Consider the following 24,375-nt stretch of genomic DNA (forward strand, 5'->3'; position numbering starts at 1 on the left):
CACAATGGTGACAGCATCTGGACCTGTTTTCTCAGCCTGGAAATGTAAATCAACTTAGACCAGCATTGTTATTATTTCTATCCAAGCAGGAGTCCAAGGCCAAGGGTCCCCAGTAATAATTCTAACCCTCCAGCTCATCCCTGACCTGCATATTATATCTTTGTAAAGTGACAAACTGCTCTCAAATCTTCACACAAGTGGCTGAAGGGAACAACAAAAGTGACACCCAGGAGAGACAGTGGGATTCAAAGAGGAGCTCGCAGCCTCTGAGGAGACACAGAGGGAGCCGCAGAATTAAACACCCAGATGGACATTTTGACACGGAGCTTTAAACTTACTGTCAACAGTGGAATCTAACGCTCAACAGTGGAATCTACAATGAACAAACACAGACCACACAGACTAAACACAGACACACACCAGTCCCAAACACTCCAAGAAATGACCTGCCACCAAAGAAGGAGTACAGTACGCTACTGTCCTTTGTGACCTCAGCAGCTTTACGTCACTTTTTCTATACTGTTAATTTAAATAACATGTCTGCATTCGCAATTGGAACAAATCAAACCCCTCTGGTCACGGCGTGATGCCACCCCGAGTCGAGGTTTGAATATTTTCACGTAGTGTTACATCTAATCTGCCATTGTTTTAAACATCATTGTTCATAGTGTTTGAGTAACACCCGGGCCCCCGTTTTTTGAGGAAAACATTCTTCTGATGGCCATTTGACTCTGTGACACATTGTATAAATACACAAGTTATACAAAATGTTCCACAGGTTTCGCAGAAAAATAGTTTTACAATGGCAGTTTAAAGCAATGCCTATGCATGTTCCCACCATTCTGCGCTCCCTTATAACCGCATATGAAGGATACTCCTCCCTCTCTCACCCCTCTTACTTTCATTGCCCCATTTTCTGTGTCATTTTCTACATGATGTCATCCCTAAAAAGAGACTACGTAGTTACATTAAATGAAGTTTATGGAGGAATCTCCCACAGTATTTTGGCAAACAAAGACATTAAAAAGAGTGGCCTGCAAAAGTAATTTGCACCCTTGCATGCGATGGGTGACTTGCAATAACGGTATATGCATTGCTGGAACACGTGATGGAAGCAGACTCAATTGGCACGGTCGAGCTGTAGAGATGAAAACCTGTTGATTCCTAATAAACATGGATCGAAGTTTTAGTTTTCGTTAAAAAAAAGCAATGAGAACATCGAGATATTTTTCAGATGACCAAGAATTTACACAGTTTCAAACTGAATCTGTTGATTTGTTGAGATGACCAAGACAGTTGTCGTCCTTGACACTGAAAGCTCTCCCGTGTCCTCTTCAGTTGTGAGTCTGGAGGGACGAGCGGTGCATTTGGCCACCTTGGTGCAGGAGGCTGAGCAGCGGGTGCTGGAGCTTCAGGCTCAGGTCCGGAATGAAGGTCCGGGTGAGCGCGAGGCATCGGACCGCGAGAGGCAGCTGAAGGCCTGGGAATGGAGACTCCAGCTGTTCCGGCGAATGCAGACGGGCTTCGAGCATGCAAGTAAGACTTCAGGAAGGGTTTCGGCTCTCTGTCACCTTTACAGCACCATATTCACCTTTTCTGTGCCGGCTTTCTGCCTGGCCTGAGTTCATACCTTCCACACTGGAAAGCCCAACACACGGCGGTGTGTGTGTGTGCAAACATGACGCGCCTGTATTCCTGCTTTAAGTTTTTACATATTTTCATGACTTGTTCATTGGCGGAGTAGACAGCCACCCCCCCGGGAGAGGAGGCCCTCCTCTCTGCATTTTCAAAACAAAAACTCTTTACCTGCCACGGTACTCTCCACGTACTACTCCAAATACTAATTTGATGGGAAATGCTGTAGAAAGAACAACATGTCAACATTTGGAGTTCATATTCACAGTCAATACCATGTTTGTTTTTAAGTAAAGCTATCAAAGATGCAATTTTGTAGTCACTACTGTGTGTATTTTTAACTTATTCCACTCTATAAGACATTAATATAACATTTTTATGATATTGGCCCACTTGTATTTCTTTCTGCAGATTCAATTGTAGCCATTTTGTCTCTTGTTTCTCTGCCTCCCAGACCCTCCAGAAGCTCCGAGTTCCGTCCGTCTGTCTGTCAGCAGCAGCTCCAGTCTGAAAGTTGAATTCCATGAGCCTCTTTGTGTCAACTCTGCAGTGGTTACCAAGTACAAAGGTCAATTAAACAAATGGATAAATCTCAACATATTCTATTTTCTAAACGATTTGTTTCCAAAATGTTGTTATTTGTTTGTATTTGTAGTGAGTTGGAGCAACGTGCCTTCGTTCAGTCCTCTGCTGGGTGAGATGATGGTGGACGACACCACTCAGCTGCTGTGCAACATTGCCGGACTCACTTCCGTACGTTCTTCCAAAATCTCTGTCTCAACATTACTAACTGTCGGAATTATTGTACGTGTATATGTTGACCAGTGAATCAACATGAATCTCATTGTAGGTGTTCTTTTTTTTTTGTTCATTTATTAATGTCTATTCCAACATTTCCACTCCAGGAGTCATTCCACTTACCATAAATGTATTTTATTTAAGGGGTGTTTGGATAAACCTTATGACTGTGTACGTTTTTTTTTTTTTTTTTTTCCTTTGCTCAACTACATAACAAGCCATTTTCTCATGAACTTGGTCAAACTGTCGTATTTCCTTCCCACTACCAGATAAAACAGAAGCAATTATTCTTTATAAGTTACTTTATGGATGACAAAGCAACACAAAAAAAGCCACTAAGCTGCAGCTTCTCCAGCTGCTGGTGCTGACCGATAAAACATTTAGAAGCTATTCTCCCACATGAAGGCTTCTCATATTATTTACACACGAGCTTGAAGCATTTGCTTGGGCGACGTTTGAAGGCATTTCCCAAGTGGTTCTCCTTTATAAAACACATCAAACTCCTCACACAAGTTGCAGTCACCATCAATCCCAAACGTTCCCTGTGAAAGACTTATGGCCCTGCTCGAAACACAATTGGAAAACAGAGTTTATTTGTTATTTGTTCGGAGTCTTGGCTCCTGACCATTCACACACGCAACAGTTGCAAGACAGCCTCCAAAATGATAAAAAGAGCAGCTTGGTAGCCTACCACCTGATTTATGTTTGGCATTTTTAAGCGGGTAGACAAATGGACACTCTGCTAGTTGTTTATTATTATGTGAGAGAACCCCCTACCCCACCCCAGGCCCCCACTACGAGCTCACTCCTGTCACAGGACAGGGGTCAAGGCGAGGCCAGTAAGTGTTGGCGGCTGGTTTGATTGATCTGGCTGAGAAAGGAGAGACAGCGGCTCGCTGTCTGCGCACTGGGCATGGAGACAGCCAGAGCTTCTGGATAAACTCTGCACCCACCACACAGACACAGATCCACCCAGCACCATACGTAAACGCTTTTAAGCATGCATACCTTCACAAGTATGACCGTTTAAAGTTACTCATAACCAACATTTCTCTACTGTGATGTCTCCTTTTTAGGGCACTCATTACTATGTTCAAGTGTCAGCCTACAACATGAAGGGCTGGGGGCCTCCGCAAGTTTCCACCCCAGCTTGCTCTGCACCCTCCAGTAAGTCTCCATTGTGCCTGCGTGCGTGTGTGCCGAATTCATGCACGAAGCTCCCAATGTGTCGTAGTTTAATACAAAATGCCCCTAAAGGGGCTTCATTGACGTCACTATATTATCACCCTTGCGAAACAGTTTTCACACAGGATGCAAAATGTGCGTACGTGCGTGTTGAGTGTGCGCCCTGCACGAATGATGCAATTCTCAGAGCTGTCCCTCACATGAAGCGGCCTGGACGTTGCATCATTTGGTTTAGTCGAATTTGGTCACGCCAACGTCATTCCAGCGTCGCTTTGACATCATTAGGGGGATGACAGCTGGAGGCTGGGTAGGCTTTAGGACCCCCACCGTGGATGTCAGCGAGTGTAACCATAGCCCCAGGATGGTGTTTGGGCCCGGCTGGCAGAAGAAGCTCCCGGGTTCAGCCAAGAAATTAACCGTGAAGTCATGTGCAACAGCTGAGGTGTTGACCACTGCAGCTCCGACCCGCCATCCTCCATCCTCCGTCGATCTTCAAAACATTTCTGGGTTTTTTTTATGTGTTGTTTTTTCGCTTTCATGTGTTTATGATTCATGAGATGACTTTACCGATTGCTGTTCATGTGAAACTTGTAAAGTCTCCAGAGTGGGTGCACACCTACCGTCGGAGAGTCCGCCTCGGTACTATCATAATGGGCATACTGGCAGGCTTGTGGCACATCTGGGGAACACATGAACATGTTTATCCTAATCAGCACAGCATTTTTCAGTGTGTGTGTGTGTGTGTGTGTGTGTGTGTGTGTGTGTGTGTGTGTGTGTGTGTGTGTGTGTGTGTGTGTGTGTGTGTGTGTGTCTTCATTTTAAGAACCCAGGCTTTCCCTCTCTTTTTTTTTTCTTCTGTCCCACCCCCCCCCCCCCCTCCCTCCTTTCCTCCCTCCCGCTCTCCCAAGCTAATTTCGATGTTGCGTGTTTGTGTTTTCCATTTGGGCCTACCACTGGAAATATTTGCATGTCTGTGCTGTAGCGCGCGGCGCGGCCCCAACAGTGGGGGCCTTATACCGGGCTGTGGACGCCCATTAAAGGGCCCGCTTGTCTTGTCGGGACAGGCACCTTTCCGGGAATAGAGCTCACCGTGTTTCAGCCCCACGCACCCTCCGGGGGGCTCCTGCAGGGGGGGCCAATGAGGTGGGGGGGGTGGGGGGGGTGGTAGGGATTGAGTGGGGTGATGAGGATTAGTAGGCGATGGCGATGGCTGGACTAGGCTATCGCTAACACATCCTCCGGTGCTAACACAGAAGGAAGAAGGTGCTGAAGGATCGTTTTCTGCAAGATCCGTCTTCTTTTTCGGGGGGCGGGGGGGAAAAGTGTGTTTGCAATAGACTGTAAGTGATTGAGAAAGTTGAACACAATATCAAACACATTAAATATATGTTCAAATTGCAGCACAATAACAATACATGCAGTGCGACATCATGTATGTTTTCTTCTTTTGTAGGTGTTCTTCTTGTCTGTCACATCATGTTTTATTCTCTGTGTACACGTCTGTTCAGAGCCCAAATATGTGCAGATCAGCCGGCAGCCGCAGAGCGTAGTGGGTCTGTTCGTCAGACTCTTTGCAGACTGGCATGTTTGCTGTTTTCAGTGGTACACACGTTAGACTTGTTTGCTGTGCTGGCTGCCCTCATACTAGTGGACGCTTCAGGTAAAGAGCAAACCGAAGATATCAGAATACCTCTCTCCGAAACTCAGCTCACCCATCCTAGTACAGCAACGTCACATGAGCCAAGTATAATTGAGAAAATTTCTAATTTTTTCACAAGTGAAATTGCCAACAGAGAGAGCATTATCAAGCTGTATTTCATTGGGTAAAGATTTTAGGAGTCTGCTGCTGAGGAGAGTGCATCTGAAAATATATTTTCATAAAAGTTGAAGCACAAGTCGAGGTTGTTTTCATCTTACGAATGGCCATGCTTCATCAACTGAATAGCTGACCAATTTGAAACCCAAATGATGATTTATCAACAGCTCACTGGGAACTTAATAACTGGCAGTGTTGGTTTACTTGGAGGGGAAAAAAAATGTGTGGACTGATCCACACTCACATAAAGATGATTAATGTAAGTCAAATGACGACTGCTGAATCAGACAAAGGAGATGTGTCAGGCTGTGTCTGTAAATAGAAGACTTTTATTTAACTGTGAGGCATTGTAAAAACAAGACTGAGATAGTTAAGATAAGAACCCTTTCTGAAAGGCAAAAAAATATATCATTTTATAAGGATACCTAGAGAGCAACAGGACTGATGTTTACAGGAAAATCAGACAGAGTGAAAATTAAAGTGATTCGACTTCACTGATCAGTAGAACTGATGGAAAACACATCAGATATGTTACAGATAATGAATACAGAGGCTTCCATATGCGAACTTGTTCACAATAACACCGTAACAACAGTTCATTAATCGCAGTGCTCTCTATGAGAGCACTTCATTCATTAAATTGAAGCATTTAACTTATTTAATTTAGGACAGTACCATGTGAATAATGGGCTCTTTATGTTGTAGTGGTTTGTACTCTTCCCTCACAGACAGATTACCCCTGATTTGAGTCCAGGCTTGGACATTCTGTACAGAGGCTGCATGTTGTCCCTGTGCATGTGTGAATTATTCATTGATTCTTTGTAGTTTATTTCCCACCCATTCCAAAAGCATGGATCTGAGAGCAGGATACACCCTGGGCAAGTCGCCAGACCATCATCAGGCAAACCTTATAAACACATTCCACAGTAGTCAAAAGCATTGACTTTATGGCAGTTTTACAGAAAAAGTTGAAGAGAGTTGTGTATTGGAAGTCATTAATATTTATATAAATTGTAAAAATCTATTTAATAATAGCTGAAATTATTTACCCTGATCCAGTACCATTTCCTCATCAAGATATTCAATTTAATATCTTTTGTTCCAAGATTATTTATCATCACTGTGACTCTCCATTAATGTAAAGTGAAGCAGTTTTCCAGATTGGTTCTTTTCTGATGTGTGGTTGCAGGTTGGAGGGATATCGATGACCGCGCTCCACGTCAGAGAGGCCAGAAGGAGGCGCTAGACCAGCTACTCGGGCAGATAAAAGAAGCTCACCGCCACTGTGTCTGCCATGGTATCAACAACTTTTTGATCGATTTGATGGGTGTGTTTACATAAACGACCCAACAGTAATGCGAGAGCTTTAACAGTTTGCATGCTTGACCCCGAGTGAAATCCAAACCCCTGAACCTGGAAGCGATAGTGACTTGCTGTACTTGCATACGAGCACATGTCGTTTTAGACCGGGCATGAGTTAGCAACTTGAGGACTAAAGTATCGGTTGAAGTGCTTTAATGTGAGCACTTGACATTAACCTGAGCCTCTTGTTATTTTCTCTCCTCCAATCTCATTTCAAACAAACACATCTGCAATTCGTTGCCGCCATCCAGTTTGCGTTGCAGAAATGTGCGAAGTGTAAATAAACGCAGCGGCGAAGCTGTTCACTGCGCAGGTGTAACGCATTTCGCCAATTGCGACGTTTTATCTCACCTTGACACTTTCCAATCTCAGGCACGACAAGTACTTCAGGGGCCATACACACTAAGATGGCATGTCACCTCAAAAATAATACCCTCCCCTCTGTCTCGAAACCCCCCCACCTCGATCCCCCCTATGGGTCTTTCCATGACTCAGCCCTTCCTAAGCTGAATACCTCTCTCTCTCTCTCTCTCTGTGACAAAACGCAGATCAGCTTCTCTCACACTCAAGCTGTTTATATCCCCAAACACTGTTGGCTATAAGCTGGTCCCATAAGTGTCAAAACCTGTCCACGCCGGCTCTTTTACACGACGGCCAACTGCATGTAGCATTGAGCAAGTTGTCCGTCTTTTTCTCTCACACCCACATGCCTAAACACACACACCCCCTTACCATTGTCTACTGTGGCTGGACCTTATTTGCAATAAGGCGAGATGCAATATAATAGTCAGTATTGAGTGGCTCTCGGTGCTTCAGACGGCGACTGATTGAGCTTGAGAGTTCAAGCACGGTAGTCAAGGTGGCGTGTCCCGGGGTCATGTTTGTTATTCCTGTAAGAGACAAGTCTTGGGCTGGAGTCTGGAGAAGGCATAAATTAACACTGACTACTGCTGACTCCCCCTCAGTCAACCCCCACCCCCCGATGTCCCACTAGTCGTCCCGTCCACTCACACACACACGCACAGACACACAGGCACAGGCACATACGTGTAAAGATAGACAGGCTCATACATAGAAACATATGTATACGAACAGACAAATATTCAAGTACATGTGCTCGCTTTTAACTCAAACTCTGTCTCACATGTCCATGTATGTACCCCCCCCACCTCCTCCGCCACCACAGCCCAGCTTATAGCCCACACCACCTTCTCCCTCTTGTCCAAACACTATTAATTAAACTGTGAAAGAGGCCTTGACTAACACAGGCACCCCAGCAGTCGGCCCTACTTGTCTATCTTACTCAGTGTCAAACGGGGACTGAGGCCCGGCAGACTGGAGCTGAACAGAGTCGCGAGTGGGGAGAAGTTTGGGGAGGTGAGAGGGGTTGAAAGTTGCTGTTTTTTCTCATTACTCCACCACGGCTCGTCCACCTGAAGAGAAAATTAGTTCTTTTCGGGTCCTCAATGGGGGGATTTATTGACTTTAAGTGGCCTGGGGCTGCAGTAAGATCACCTGGGAGGGGAGGGAATCTGCGAAGGGTTTTGGGACTCAAGAGGTTTCTAATGAGTTGGGAGGTGCGTTATCTCACCCACCCACATACACACACACACACACATTCACACACACCTCCCTCTCTTGCCTCCAACCCCCTCCTGGCCCACTAAAAATAAACATGTCCCCACAGACTTAACTGACCTCCCTGTCAGTGAGTGGCAAAGGGTTAAGACACCTACAGACATACACACACAAATTACTACAGCTCCTTGGCTCCATGCATATGGCTGTAGCTCAAGGCATGCCATGCTCCAGCAGTTATAGTATGCAGGTAAACACGCACACACATACATCTACACATAGTTAGTGCCCCTCTGGGAACTGAGAGCTAGTGGTTCCCTCAAGGCCCGTAGTCTGCTGTTGGCAGCCGGCATGACTGTCAAATGGTGCCGCACCGCTGGAGAGCATGAAATGTCAAAAAACATTCCACTCCGACCATGTTGTTGGACGTGTCAGGCTTGTTGTCAGTTAGCGAACAGCCTGTCACCGGAGGAGATATTTCTAGAGTCGGTCTGGACGAAAGTATTCAATGGTTTGGCCGGAAAATTAATGCACCAATCAGAGATATAGAACAATATTTGACTTTGAGCACCCCGATTTAAAGCATCAGGTTGTTGTTGTTGTTGTTGTTGTTGTTGTTGTTGTTTTGTATTTTTATCTGTTTGATGCTCTGGCATTAACTGAGTCATTTGTATGTTTGCCTATTTCCTTCACACAGAACAGTGCAAAGCTCCAGCACAGGGCAGGAAGCACTCAGTGTCCAAAAGCCTACGACACCTCTTCCAAAACACCAGTAAATTTGTGAAAAGCTTGAAAAGGTGGGTGGTTTATCCTTGATGACTGATCTGAAAAGATAAGTATGTAACCATATCTATCCCGTTTTTAACTGTTTCCACTCCAACATGTGTTTGTGTCTGGCTCCCCAGAGGTCTGTATCTGACATCCATCTTCTACAGAGATGACAACGTGTTAGTGACTCCAGAGGATCAGATTCCTATTGTGGAGATTGAAGATTCCTACCCCAGCTCGCTCATGCAAGACTTTCTCTGGTTCACCAAGGTGAATAGACCAAAAGAGAGATTAAGATTAGAAAACTTGATTTTATATTATTCATTATTAACCGTGAACTTTGGAGTACGGCCATTACCACTATTCCTCCAACAGGTGTCCTATCTATGGGAAGAGATTTCCTGGCTCCAGCAGTGTCTCAGCCCCTCTCAGTCGTCTTGTTCATGTACTCTGCAGACACGCCTCAAGATGCTGCAAGCCATCTCCCATCTACAGGTACTGCGGTGACAACATGAAGTGATAAACTATACATTTGATTGCACTGGTGTGCCAATAATTCCAGTTGCTGTTGTTTTTTTCTGCCAGGGAATGTTGGGAACCCAGGATCTGGGTCAGGTGTATTTTGAGCCGATTAAAGACAAGCATGGCAACGCCCTGCTGGTGCTCCTCAAGGACATGAGCGCCTGTTCCAACCTGGATGGTGTCCGGTGGACGCAGCTCTGTAAACTGCAACTCCAACGCAAGTCCATCTCATCCCCCGAGGAGCCCACAGCCTTGGACATGCTCCTGATCACACTACATGTGAGTTGCACTGGTATCAGGCAGACAGTGATTGGAAATCAGAGCAATTTGTTTTTCTTATTTTATGTTGTTGACAGTGTATTGTTATGTGATGATGTGCTGCCAATCAGATCCATCCTGTTTTGTTATGCATTGGAACTAAAATGTTTAATGAGAAGGATTATTCACTGGGACGGCTGCTTTTAAATCTCTCATCTGCAGAAATCCAACATGACTTGACAAACATGAGGCTCTGTGGCTGAAACAATAGGACAGTCAATTAAAAGGTGCTTCCAATTACAAGTGCTGCTTGTGCAGACAATATGTATTCAGATGAACATTAATCATCATGGCTTGCCTCCATTTGTCACTGCGTTTATTGAGGACACGTACCGTTCCCTCAATTGATTAAAATGTCACATTCATGGTTCCAGACCTCTGCTAATCAAACATGATTTTTAATCATCTCCTAGTGACTGAAGCTAACTTCATTTACGCTGTATTTGTTTTGTTAAAATGTGATTTTCAGTTTCTAATCTTTTAACTGTAGTTATTTTGTGTTATATAACTAATGCTATGTTGCTGTTTTGTTTAGAAAATAACACAAACTAGAATTAAACCACAGGTTTTGTCTATATAGCAAAGTAAACCTGATACTATTGTTGCAATGCGGTTTTGTCTCCAGTGTACATCGGTCTAGCTTTGTGGTTCCAAAACAATGGCAGAGACTCTCTTTGGCAAAACCACTCGTCCTTGAAATATGTGTTCGCAGTCAGTGTTATGAACATATTTTATGATGAAAGACATAAAAATGTGCTGATGGGCACTGCTGAAACAACATTAAACTGAGAAATCTTAAGAATTGACAACAAAAAGAAGACAATACTAATTTAGTGTCTGAGGTTGTCTGAGGAGACAAAGCTACAATAACTGTTGATGCACACTCAATCTTTCCACACACCGTCCTCTCACTGGGTTTCTCTCCTCCTGCTCTTAGGAGAAGCTGGCGTATCACAGGCGTAGTAGGAAGGTTTTGTCTCCAGGCTTATACCTGGGCTACCTAAAGCTGTGTACATCAGTGGAGCAGATTAGAGCATTGGTACCCCAGAAACTTCCCAATGTCCTCTGTCACTCCAAAATCCGGGACAACAGTAATGTTTCCAGGTGGGTGGTCGTGTGTCTCTTTCTGTTGGTATTCTCATTAAATCAGCCAGTTTCCAGGAGTAGGGATCCTAATAGTAGTGTCAGAAATAAAAAGATGTCTTCTTTGTGATGCTCTAGGGAGGAGTGGCAGTGGCTGCAAGCCCTCAGCTCCTTAGACGAGTCGTTCGAAATGGACCAGGATGTACAGAGTGCGCCACATCGCCTCCTCCAGGACCTGCGCACCGCCATCAAGGACCTGATAACACACATCAACGTCCCCGGCAATCAGGTCAGGGTTAAGGCCACGGTCAGACTGAAGTTGTGTGCTACCTGATAGTGCCTCGGTTAGCATGGTAGATTCCTTAGAGTGAGTGAACGCATGTTTTCGTACAATATCACTGATACCATGAAACCAGCAGAAGCATCCGGCCAAGTTCCAGTCGAGAAGCAGAAGAGCACGAAGCCCTTTGAGTGATTCCTTTGGAAACTGAGCCAGTTCTGGTTCGACCACTAATTCCACATGATTTCTTGAAAAGGACACGGTTTTAAATTCCAGCACAATGACACTCATTGTCCGTTTGACTTTTACCACCCGCTGTTCCAACTCTGACAACGTGTACTGTACAGAACTTTACTGCCGCTACGGAAACTGGGGTTAAAATGCTGCGAACATGAGCAAATATCTGCATTCATCGATCAGAATATAAACGTGAACGCGTAAATGTGTGTTTCATTTCCGCGGGGCAAAGATGTTAAAAAGAAATGACTAACATAAATATAGTTTTAGGAGCGAGATAGTTTTACTTTACTGTTCCGCACAAGAGTCCAAAGTGTATTAGCGATATGAAATAACCCCTCATTACAGAGAAGGCGCTGCCATCCTCTGCTGCAGTTTGAGCTTCTGTTTCTACTTATTAGATGCTTAAAGGAGTAAAACTCTCTTCATGGTCACCCAAAGAAATCTGTGATTTATACCGTCCAACCGTTACTTTTATCTCACCCTTTATAGCAACCTGCAGTAAAAACACAGACTTTAAAATAAACAATAAGCGGCACGACCTTCCATTTGGCGGGACCACGTATGAAAATATTACCAGTTAATGTGTTGGCTGGATTGTGTGGAGTGAGCCCCAATATAGTTGTTACCTGGCAGGCCTTCTGCAACATGTCATCCCTGATGCCTGACTTCAACTCAAATTTATTCCAGTCAGTCGCTGTACCAGCTCCGCTCGCCAACTATGAGAAGGTTCTCCCATCAGCCATATTCGCCTGCATTGCTAGCATTTCTCACTTCAGCTTTAGCAGTCAAAGCCTTTGGCCTCTGAACAGATGAAAACACATGACTGTTTTCTGTGAGTTTAAGTGTGTGTGTTTGAAAAAAAAATGTTTATCTTAATCATGGTATGCAATCAGAATTATTCCACTGTTTTTACAGTCTTGAAAGCCTGACTTATTTGCTGTTTGTGGTTCGAAAGCCTCATCAAAGTCCAACCTCTTGCATGTGTTTAGGCACAGGATTTCCGCATCTACAGTCAGGAGGTGTTGGAGTTTGGAGAGAAGGTGTCTTTCTTGCTCCTCCTCCCTCCTTCAGATGAAGTGTGCACAGCTCCTGGTCAGAATAACCCGTACTCTCCTCGCTCCGGCTTCCTCACGCTGCCACTACAGATCTTCGAACTGGGTGTGTGATTATGCATTACATCGTGAAAATCAAATATTCGACAGCAACTTATCTATGAGTCTTTCTTTTTAAATTAATTTCCCATGACTCTGTCACCTGTTTATCCCACAGTCCACTTCAATGCCTATTGCCCCAGTTTCATCGGGCAGTACTGCAGGGTGTCGGCGCTGCTGGAGCTGGAGTCCCTCATGTCTCAACAGGCTCTTCGAGAGGCTTTCTCTGAAGCTGAGCTGCTGGCAGCCAAGAAGAAGCATCAACAGCTCCAGGAACACATACAGGTATGAGCAGAAGCATTGCAACGCGGCAAATTGAACATGTCAGAGTTACCGAGATAAACTTTAACCTTGTCAATGACAGCAAATGGAGGAGGTTTGGCGTGATGCAAGGTGGATTATGGAGGCCTTACAGTATGCGCGTTACAAGCAGCCAACAGGAGGCATATATGTAAGCTGGATAATAGACTTCTCCAAGGTGGTGCTGCCCGACAAGCCTCCCTCCACCTCCTCTCAGCTGGACTTCATGCCCTCGCCGATGCCTTCACCCGAACCCTGCCGCAAGCACTCAGGTCAGAGGATGTCTTTGACTGCAAGATAAGTTAAGTAACTTAAGATGTCTCATTCTGAAATGTTGCTCTTTATTCCCCCGAACTGTAGATTTTGCCGGTCTATCAGATGAAGAGGGCTCCTCTGAAGTCTTCCTCACCACTGACAGCGACTACGACTCCAGTCGAGCTCAGAGCCCACGGGAGCTGGACCTCCTCCCCTCCTCGCCGCTCTCATCCGTGCCGCTTGAGCCGCGCGGTTTCCTGCGCAGTGACGGCAGCGGCTCAGGAGGAGTAGGTGGGCGTGGGGGCGGAGCTTTGCGGGATTCCACGCCGGACGTCCTCCAGGCCTCCGAGCCGCAGCGCGGGCGGGAGGCCGAGCGGTGTGGCGGCGGAGAGCGGCGAAGAGTGGCCCCCGAGCTGTTCGACAGTGACTTCATCCTGCCCAGCAGGCAGATCGAGCTGCTGCACATCACAGAGAAGCGACAGGCCTTCTGTGTGAGAACCAGCAGTTTGGAGTTCCCTTCCACCACATCAGTCCACCACAAGCCTTACTCTTGCCACACTACTTGTCCCTCGCTCTCCAATTCCCCACAGCGACGGTGGCACAGGCCGTCGTCAGTAGACCGCTGTTGTTCTGCCGAGCGCTGCCAGCCACAACTACCACCAGCACGAACGTTATCAGAGGACAGTGGCACCCAGAGACTCTCCTCGCCGTCGCCTGTGGTTCACAGGAAAGGCTGCCACACCACCCTCAGAGTGTATCCACAGTATCGCACAGGTCTGCCTAAGGAGACCAGTGTTAAGGTAATGACATTTTCACTCTCGCATGCTGAATTAATAGATTGTTACTCCGTTTGCATTCAGACAGGAAAAAAAATATATAATGTAACAATCGCCCTCTACTCCTGCATTGCAGCTTTGTGTAACACCAGGCACATCTGCGCGTGAGATGATCCAGCTGGTAGTGCAGGAGATGAACATCGTGTCCCGACGCTTGTTGGGCAGCGCGGGAGGCGTCGACAAACAGGAACAGTGCGTTCACTACAGCACCGAACAGTTGAAGCACTTTGGTCTGGTACTGGTTGTGGACAACAGAGAAAAGTGGCTTCAGGATGACTTCTGTCCCCTGGAGCTACAAAACCCCTGGCTGAGGGGGAAGTTATGTGTTCGCATTAAGGAATATTCACCTCTAGCCCTCAAACACAGCCGAGCCACCACAGTGTGACACCTGGAGGAGTGAAGGGAGAAAACCTACTTGAAGTTCATCAAAACAAAAGCTCTTGTCATTTCCAGATTTACCACTCTAAACTGCAGCTATAACTCCTTTTCATTTCTTCTGCTGTTTTATTGTTATCTGAAACACGACTCGGAGGATCTTTTTCCATGAAATGTGTTCTACTGTACTTTTTTTTCAACCCATATGGACACCAAATGAACATTAACCAAGTGAAACAAAGAGAATACGAGCTGTCAGAAACTACTGATGCAGAGTGAGATCGATGGGGGCGTCACTTTGACCACTTTCATGAGTGACGCCAGCCCGTTGGGCTGAGCGCAGTGCCAGAGGGACACTGGCACCTCTTCAGCCCACACACCGGCATTGCTCTCTCATGCTGTCTTTCCCAAAGCGCTGTTGGCTGCAGCAAGTCCGGCCTGTGTTCTCAGGATGTGGACTCTGGATGCAGCCCAGGGGGCAGGAAATGAGAGAGGCACAGAGGTGGCTGACATCCCCGCTCGGTGAAGCAATCGACATGATGATTGGTCATTCACCTGCTCTGAGCCACCGTACCGTCGGGTAGCAAGCAGCCCAGCAAGCAAAGAGTAAAAAAGAGACAAGACGAGGAGCGTGGCGGCTGCATCTTATAGAACCTGGCACAAAAGGCACTGGTGCTCTTTCTCCCTAGTTTACAGCAAAGTCCTCTGTATATTAGACTCAGTGTAGTGTAGCTAACTAAAATGATCATTCCATGTTGTGTAGACATTCAAAACAAAACCAGCTGATTTGGGTTTTTCAAAATTGAGAAAGGAAAAAAAAAAAAAAACAACACAAAAAAAAGACAAGCAATACTTTTTACTTTTTGTTTTTCTAATCGGTGGAAAAAGCATGTGATACCTTCCAGAATTGTGCTGAGTAAATTTTAAGTTTTGTAGTCATGCCGTGCTAAAAGTTAACCAGTTCAGTGTTTTGTTGTGTTTGGTTCAGTGGTATTCCCACATGCATCAGAAAACGGTGCCCTTCTGTCTGGAGCAGGATCTCCCAAAGGGATTCAAGTGTGAAAGGGATGACTCAAGTTTTTTGAGGGGCCCAGCAAGTTAAACCAACCTTACCCACAATACAGTATGTCCTTAACTCTCTTCTAAACAGCCTCAAAGTAGGTTATTCATTAAAAACACCGAAATGAATTCCACTACTGTGGAAACAGTAAAAATCGGAGTCATTTTACAAATAGCAACAGCCCCGGACTGTATATAAAGATGGATGATATGTCTCCCCACTTTGACTGGCTTAGCCTGATACTCTTGCTCTTTACCGACCACAGCCAATACAACTTACAATGACAACATGCTCTACTAATCATTGATAGACTAGAAAAAGATAATTGCATTATACATATTATGATGGACACTTTATAGGGAGATACCACTCAACAACCCAACTTATTCATGACTCAGTCATTCTATCACTTACTGCTTTCAACATGTTAGATTAAAGCTCCATTAACACAAAGTTTCAAGTGAAAATGCATCGTTTTTGCATTTTTGTTTCATAAATGTTTCGCGTTTACACAGCAACGTTTTGAAAACTATGTCCATTTACACAGAAATAGCAGAAATGCTAAAAACGATTTTGATGTTCGATCACTTGTGGATGCTGTTGTTGGGGTTATTTTTGTAATAAAACCACACACATAAATACGCTGTAAACATTAACAATGGTGAGTACGCGGATACTCGTGTGGACAGACGAGGAAGTTGGGTTGAAGTTGGCTTGTTAAGTTTTTCAGATTTCTTTGAAACACCTCAGCACCTTTTTTGTTTGTTTGTTTTCAAAAAAATATGTTTTGTCAGAGCCACATATTGTTTGACAGACCCAATATGAGAAATTAAATTGACACAGGTTTTTTTTAATCTATACTTTGACACTTCTCGTCGACTGCATCGTGGAGTAGTGGTTACTATGCTCACCTCACACCAAGATGGACCCATGTGTTTGAGGGCTGTTTTGCATGGCGTTCACATCTTCCACGTTTGTGTGTTTTTTTTCTTTTTGCACTGCAGTTTCCTCCCACTGTCCGAAGCATGCATTTCAGGGTAAAAGTTAACTTTGGTGGTTATCGTCCTCTCTGTTTTTGCCCTGTGATGGACTGGTGACATGCCCGTAGTGTATCCTCCCTTTGCCCGTATGTATGGAACCATCGCAGGTGGGCTCGGGCCATCCCTGGCAGAGTATGAGCAAATCAGGGCATACCCTACATGGGCCACTACTGCATCATGAGGAAAAACAGGAGAAAAAAATGCCACATGCACTCACAATTTAGACTTATATCTTGAAATGGATGTTTTGTTTTGTTTGACTGAGCAAGGAAACTAAAGTACCTGAAGAAAAGCATTAAATTCACAGAGAAAACATGCAAACGCCACTCACAGCAAGGCCACCAAGTCCAGACTCACATCAGGGATCATTTAATGATTTTACTCCGTAATCACATGTAGCCACAGACATGCAGTCAGAATACATTCACTGTGGTGTAAGTGCAGCATTACAGACCGTGGAAAGATCACATCTCTAACAAAGTGGGGTGACATTAACTTTTTTTTGTATGTTTTTATATACAGTCTATGGAGAAAACTTCCAAAATGACTCCTCGGTGGGCAGCAGGATGAGCCGAAGCATCATTCTTTTTGTGAAGGGTTAAATAAGAGCTTCTTAAAGACACACTTTCTGCTGATAATCACAGAACTCCTCTTTCAATATGATTTACTTTTCAATCTCAGTTATTATTCTGAGATTTTCTATGCAAAACATTAAACTTCCATGCAGTGAGTGAGACAGTCCCAAACCAGGTGATTGCCCTGCTGCGACCACCTTCAACAGAAATACCAGAGGAGGCACAAAAGGAGATAAAAGATAAGGTTTTCAGCAGTTGCTTCCTCCTGAAATGTGTCCGCAGTATCAGATTTAACATCCATGATGTTAATCACACAATGTTTGTGTGAAAGCTAACAAAGCCATTTTTAACTTGGCCACCAAATCTGGCCAAGTTACCCTGAAATTTATACTGGAATCAGTCGAAGGACTAATTTTGTCTCAATGGATGTTCATCAACTTTTTAGTTTGATGATAAAAGAGAAGCCGCTCAGATTTTTGATTTCTCAGCCACTTTTTCAACCACTCCAAACTGGAGCAGAGCAGTATGTGCATTTCTTTTTACAATGTTTCTCTGTGATGGAAACTTCAATCAGCCTTCTTGTTATTTTCTTTCTCTCAGCGGTTGTCAGATATTTAATGGCGAATACTTTTCCTGCTCTAAAATCTACCAGGCTCGGCGTTGTTGCACCACTGCGATGACCTGCAGCAAGTCAAATGTAGCACTGGAACACGGTCCAGAAGGAGCGAATTTGACGGGAGAAGTCGACGGACCTCAGTTATTGTAGCATTTCCAGATTCACAGTGTGGATCTGGAACCGAGGGAGCTGACAGCGGCGTCTCTCCGAGTGTTTACAGCATTACTTTCTTTTACCTTCAACGATGTGTTTATGTGTAACTACTGTACAAAAATGTCTTCAGACAAACTGACGTTATAATGAGTTGTAATTGGTTTTACTGACGGCTTGAACTCTTGTGTTAGCGCTTAGATGTCTTCTTTATTCACACAGATAATAGCCGTTTTTACAAGGGCCATCTGCAAAAACACAACACTCAGCCAGAAAGTGAACCATGTACAGCGACAAACCAGATGAGGGGATGAATGTACTGTATCTACCCTGAATGTGAAAGTAAGTAAAACGGTGGCGGCCGCCATCTTTGCTAAAGGTCAAAGATCAGTGAAGTTGCAACGCCGTCACCTCAAGAGCTCACTGAATGGTAAGAAGGGAGTCTGAATTCCTTTTTCCAGTGGAGAACAAAAAAATAAATAAAACCCTGTGTTTACAAGGAGCTGTTGGCAGATCCATCAGGCAAAGTCATGAAGGAGACATCACGTCACTTTTTTTAAATCTATTTTTATTGAACAATAAATGAATATTACAAAATGAAAGCCTTGGTTGTTTTTGTGGGTTTTCTTCTCTTTTAAGACTTTGCTGCACACGAGTGGAGGAAGTTCTTGGTTTTTTTCTCCCCACATGATTGTTGGAGGTTGTTTTTTCTGGGCATTTTACACCTTAAAAAAAAAAAAAAAAACACTGACTGTCCAACTACAGAGGAAATGTGAAAGGGAAGACGTGCACCAACAGTAGTTGTAAAAATGAGTGAGTTCAGTAAGATATGCACCCTAAACATTTAGCTTTAAGTTTATCTCAAAAATGTAAACAAATATCTTCATGTATGTTCGACCAAGTCATAGCAACATATTTTATGTGGTTTGACCTTTTCACACTCACAGTTTTAAAGATCAGTCACTTGGATAACTGTATTACATGTCTCCATCAGCGCAGGACAAACAGAGGAACAATCACACATATTCAAAAAGAAGAAACCTAAACATGCACAGAGAGAAAACCTACAGAAATCCGCTCCAGCCCAGACTCCCAACAGAATATTCTCACTGTGAGCGTGTTAACCACAAGGGCACTATGGTTACACTAGAACCCATCATGTCTATATACATGTATTCATTTGAAATCAATGTACACCTGCAACCTTTCAAAGGAAGTTATGTTGTGATCTATTAGCTGCTTTTCACAAAAATATAAACATTTACTGTATTATCATTTGCAATTGCATAATCTGTTTTTGTTGTTTTGGTTTGTGTTGTTTCCCCCTGTGTATCATATTTCTTTACAAACATGATACAAAATGATAACATACAGGAAGCAGTCATGGTTTACCTCCACTGTATGGATGGAACATTGATTTATACAACCAAATAATACATCTCTATAAACAAAAACACATCATGTGAAAGGTTTCTCAGAATTTACTCAATATGCTTCATGGTTTACATTTTATTTTTACTTTCTTTTTGAGATTCTGTCTCGTTGACATCGTCGCCTTGTGTCAGATTGCTGTTCCCCACCCTGATGCGTTTCACCTGTGCCTGAGTGTGTGACTGTCTGCACCTGCTGGCTGTTGCATATATTGGGTGTCTTCTGTGTGCTCTGGATGTTTGTCTGTGTTTGGACTTTACAGCATCACTTTGTGATTCTGCAGTGATCTCATGGATTTTGGGTCTTGTGTTAATAGGATTTTAGGTTTTTTGTCACATTGAAAAATAATGATGAGCTTCTGTTCCACGTCCTGAGTTCTACTCTGAGCCACAATGCCTAAAATCATCATCATAAGCAAACAAACAATCCCGTAAAAAATCTCTGGGATGAAAAAAAAGCTTTATATAAAATCTTCAATTTGATTTTAGTTTATTCTTATTGGGCAAATAAATAAATGAGACGTCATGAATGGTAAATATGGGATAATATCTCTGTCTGCTGAGGGCCACCTCTTGGGGATTTTGTCATGCATGAGTTCAGTCCAAAACGATCAATTTAAATACATGATTAATAGTTGCTTGAAAAACAATATAAACTGGACATTTTGATGGATTTGTAAAAACCTACTGGGACAGCAGGTCCGGGCAAAAGAGGACATCCAGTCACCTGAGTTTACATCTGTTTGAAAAATGTCAGAGTGCTCCGACATTACAACATTTATTCTTGGAAAATTACTCCTTGAGTATTTTTTGTCTTTACCCTTCGAACCTTTATCCTTGCTTAGTCCCTCGCAAGGATCAGAGATATTTTCTGGCGTACCTTATCGGCCATATGGAGCCATAACAAGCTCATGTTCCAAGTGTGTGAAGATCACATTTTCTTTGGGGCTTATTCTTTTAGTTTGGAGTTTCATACACATGTATCATATGTTCCCGAGAGTGATTCCTTCATCTGATATGAATGAGAATGACAAATAGAGGGCTCTTGTTCCCTACAGATGCTATATCGCCATGATCTCATCACTGTTTGCCACCCAGCTGATGAAAGCGAATGGTGGGCAGCTGCAGACTCAAACTGTACGCGGTGGGCAAGGCAGCACGAGGCGGAGGATGATCGCTGTTGTTATCTGGTGTTTTTGTGAAAAGCGTGGGAGGAGGTGGAAACAGAGGGGTAATGGTGCTTCCCCTTTGCTCTCGGTTCTCACTACATTCCTTTAAAGACGAGATGGGCATGTTTATAATGCTATACCCATCAGTGATATTGGTTGTTTTTTTCACAAGCTAGTCAGATGAAGGCATTTTTTTCCAGTCATAATATGGCTTTAGGCAGTCGGATGGAATGTGAAAAATATTTTCCAAGTCCTTTCTGCAAGAAGACAAATTACACTTTTTTTTTAATTCAGCGAAATCAGTGGTATAAAAATGACATAAAATCTAGAGAATTAAACAGTGATAAACTTGAAAAGAGATACTATTAATTTTGACTTTCTATTCTGAAGAGGCAATATTTTTTTCAAATGTAAACAATCGAGCACAAAGATACTTTGTTTGACAAACATTTAGGGAAATTACAAGCACCAACAAACATAGACACTTTCATGAACTGAACTGGAACAGCCTGGACAGAATGTGGAAAGTTGATATGTCTATAAGACAACAGAGGTCAATTGTTCACCCTCGCTAATGTCGTTTTTTCACAATGCGTCCATCCAAACAATAACACAATAAAGCAGCTTCCGTTAGTCATTGGAGAGGATAGTTTCTGCTGTAAAGTTAACGGACCACGCAGTTTTATTTTAGATCTACTTTAATATGCTACTTGAGTTTTAAGCGGATTTTGTGCTTAAACCTCATGTTTGTGCATATTAGTCTTGTTATTCTGAACTTATCACTCCCAAAATGCACAAAAACTTGCAACATATTTCTGTGAAAATGCAAATACAGTACATGTTATACAAGATGTTAATAAATCTAGTCGATAGCAGGACGGGGGTCTATGTATTTAAATACACAGAAAGTCATGAATCAGACTTTCAGGATACTTTTATATTTTCTTCTGACTGCTTTCCTTCAAACCCACTGTTGCTCATTTCTTCAAATGTGTATCGAGCTATCTAATCAATTTATCTCAAAATATTTCCCAAACATAATTGTCAGTGAATATCTGCAGAATTTGAGAAACATTATGTTGATTAGTCATAAACTCCCTCATTCAGTCAGCTCAAAAGTTAATATGTAACAAAAGGAGAATTGGATATTTTCTTTTTAAATTGGTTGTTTACATCATCGCAGCCACATGTGCACATACATTTCTTCAAATAACTATATTCATTTGAAGGCTGGACAAACTTAACTGCTGCCAAGAGATATTTTCATAACCTCTAAACTCAAGAACAGCATGTGAGCACAAAGTAGAAAGTGCTTTTTTTTTTTTTTTTGCACATGTATTAATAAATCTTTATGTTGCACAGTTGTGTTTGTGTACAGTGTGGTAATAATGTTTAGGTGAATCATGATCCCCGGGTTAAATCCTGGCTGGCCAGGTTGCTTTCAGCAGGCTCATATCACAGCGCTCCCTTGCTAGCGCCATGTGTTTTTTCAGCCCTTGAGCAAATAAAATGCTGCATGCTTCCCTGTCAACAGATCCTACAAACACTAATGCGGAGATGGACGCGCAAACACTTGCACACACACTTACACTGGCGCACAAATACACAAATCTTGATGTACAGTAAATGCACACATGCACCATGTAGATTTACGCTTTTGTACTATTTCCAAACACTGTGCACTTTCCCAAGCAGCTTATCACACACAAATCAGGTCCAAATACATCATTTTTCAACACACTACTCCTTTAAGAGCAGCCCTTTACCGTTTATTGACAGTAACTTAAGAATTGTACTGGAATTCTAACACCTCCTAATTTTAAACCTTCTGACTCCAGGAGGACCCGAGCTAAATATAACACCTGGCATATATCTGAATACCTATAAAGAAAACATTCCAAAAACGTCTTGAATAGTGGCTATTCATGCTCATAAAAGAGATGTGCCGAGGTTAGGGCGAAGCGACTCGTGACTCATCAAAATATCTGCATCCAAACAGCTACAAACTGGAGTTGTGTATCCGGGGGAATCATTTGATAGGTGATTTCATCAGCACGGCGGCTTGGCACGGGCGCCAGATTCACATGCCGGAGAACTTCCGCACAGGAACTGGAAGAGTCCAGGCTTCTGATTGCATGTGAGCTCATGCAACAGCTTACGCAAGGCTAAAGTGGTCCACCTGAGGAGTAGCAACCGATGTATTTTGAAAGTGAGCAGACTTCAGGAACTAATCTGCTCCCACTTAAGACTGACCCACCTCTTGACCCTTCTCGAGGCCAGTGTGGATTTTGGGAGTAAAAGCATTTATCTGAACCTTGACCAGATCAGTTACATGCGCAGCTCTGTCTTGTGTGGAGAGATGCACGAACACTGATCTAATCAATACATCACTTACTTCCAATGTGCTAACTTTCTGTCGATGCCACAGCGACACTTTCTTCTACTGCTGCATGATCACCTGTTTCACTCCCACCTTCCTTTTCTCCTTCACATCCATAGCCAGCCTCTGCCCCGCCCCGCCCGCCACCCGGCCGATTTCACTTTGGCACTTTCTGCTGGATTAGCAGCGGCGTGTATGTATGTATGTGTATGCTGGCATATGTGTGTGTGTGTTTTTGTATTTGCGTGTGCAGTGGGTGGGAAAAGTGAAGCCTACCACTACTGCATCATTCATTTCTCTCCCTTTCTCGCTCCCTCCCCAGGGCCCATAAACCTTTAAAGCACCTATAAAACACTTGGCGAGGCCTTTTTGAAGTTTTTATGAAGATCTGGCTTTATTGTTCCCAAGAGATGAGCCCCGCTCCGCTGGCGCCTCAGAGCTTTCTGGAAGTGCCAGTGAATTTAGAAGAGGGGGCGGGGGGTTGGGTGGTAGCAGAGGGAGTCCCAGGGTAAAGAAGGGCTGTGGAGGTGGGGGTGTGTGTTTTGTTTTTGGGGGTTTTTTTATGCCCCCTTGTGCATATGTGCATGGTGCGTGATGCACATGTGTGTGTCAGGGTGGCAGATGAGCTGCAGACGCAGCGTCAGACGACGTTGGCGAAAAACCTCATTTTCACTTCCTGGGTTTCCATGCTTGAAGAGTATATTTGGGATTTAAGATGCATCAGATCAAATGCACATTGATAGAGTTCTAATAAAAGTGTGTGTGTGTGTGTGTGTGTGTGTGTGTGTGTGTGTGTGTGTGTGTGTGTGTGTGTGTGTGTGTGTGTGTGTGTGTGTGTGTGTGTGTGTGTGTGTGTGTGTGTGTGTGTGTGTGTGTGTGTGTGTGTGTGTGTGTGTGTGCGTGCCCGTGTAGGCCTGCGTATTTATTCGCAGACGATGGGGCCAGCAGGTTGCGTTCTTGTTGTTTGAAGTGGGGCTCTGTTGTTCTCATAGAGCTAAATGAATGGAGCCGGACCCCCCTCCATCTGTCTGATCCAGCGGCACCGGCCCTCCCTCCCAAATCCCAACTCTGACGCCCGACGCACCGGCCCCCTCAAAGGAACAGTTGGCAAACGAACGGCCCATTAAACAGGCGAGGGCGACGAGCCCTCACCTCTGAGCAACACTTGTAAGAGTGGAGAGAGAGAGTGTGACACAGGCAGAGAGAGTGTGTGTGTGTGTGCGTGTGTGCGCGCGCACAACGTGTGCATTAACTCTGAGCTGAGTGTTTAATATTAGTGTGTGTGTGTGTGTGTGTGTGTGTGTGTGTGTGTGTGTGTGTGTGTGTGTGTGTGTGTGTGTGTGTGTGTGTGTGTGTGTGTGTGTGTGTGTGTGTGTGTGTGTGTGTGTGTGTGTGTGTGTTACAAGTCAGTGGCCATGACATTAGCCATGCTGGTGGCTTTGACTCTGTCTTT

General features: G+C 44.0%; 1 protein-coding gene across 1 annotated transcript in view; it reads left to right on the plus strand.

Annotated features, from left to right (window-relative positions):
• The window catches only part of ankfn1b (ankyrin repeat and fibronectin type III domain containing 1b), a gene marked incomplete at both ends in the record, with an annotated part of 111,453 nt that extends 96,941 nt beyond the window's left edge, over positions 1 to 14,512 (plus strand). Inside the window, 16 exons of the mRNA XM_080517560.1 lie at positions 1,339 to 1,536; positions 2,090 to 2,203; positions 2,291 to 2,388; positions 3,510 to 3,600; positions 6,624 to 6,731; positions 9,072 to 9,171; positions 9,280 to 9,412; positions 9,518 to 9,637; positions 9,728 to 9,943; positions 10,920 to 11,086; positions 11,204 to 11,354; positions 12,575 to 12,743; positions 12,855 to 13,021; positions 13,101 to 13,308; positions 13,397 to 14,091; positions 14,204 to 14,512. Of these exons, the coding sequence (XP_080373686.1) occupies positions 1,339 to 1,536; positions 2,090 to 2,203; positions 2,291 to 2,388; positions 3,510 to 3,600; positions 6,624 to 6,731; positions 9,072 to 9,171; positions 9,280 to 9,412; positions 9,518 to 9,637; positions 9,728 to 9,943; positions 10,920 to 11,086; positions 11,204 to 11,354; positions 12,575 to 12,743; positions 12,855 to 13,021; positions 13,101 to 13,308; positions 13,397 to 14,091; positions 14,204 to 14,512 (3,044 nt within the window). The remainder of the gene's footprint in view (positions 1 to 1,338; positions 1,537 to 2,089; positions 2,204 to 2,290; positions 2,389 to 3,509; positions 3,601 to 6,623; positions 6,732 to 9,071; positions 9,172 to 9,279; positions 9,413 to 9,517; positions 9,638 to 9,727; positions 9,944 to 10,919; positions 11,087 to 11,203; positions 11,355 to 12,574; positions 12,744 to 12,854; positions 13,022 to 13,100; positions 13,309 to 13,396; positions 14,092 to 14,203) is intronic.
• Between the last annotated feature and the right edge of the window lie 9,863 nt (positions 14,513 to 24,375).

The sequence above is a fragment of the Blennius ocellaris genome (assembly GCF_963422515.1).
Source record: "Blennius ocellaris genome assembly, chromosome: 21".
NCBI classification, from domain to species: domain Eukaryota; kingdom Metazoa; phylum Chordata; class Actinopteri; order Blenniiformes; family Blenniidae; genus Blennius; species Blennius ocellaris.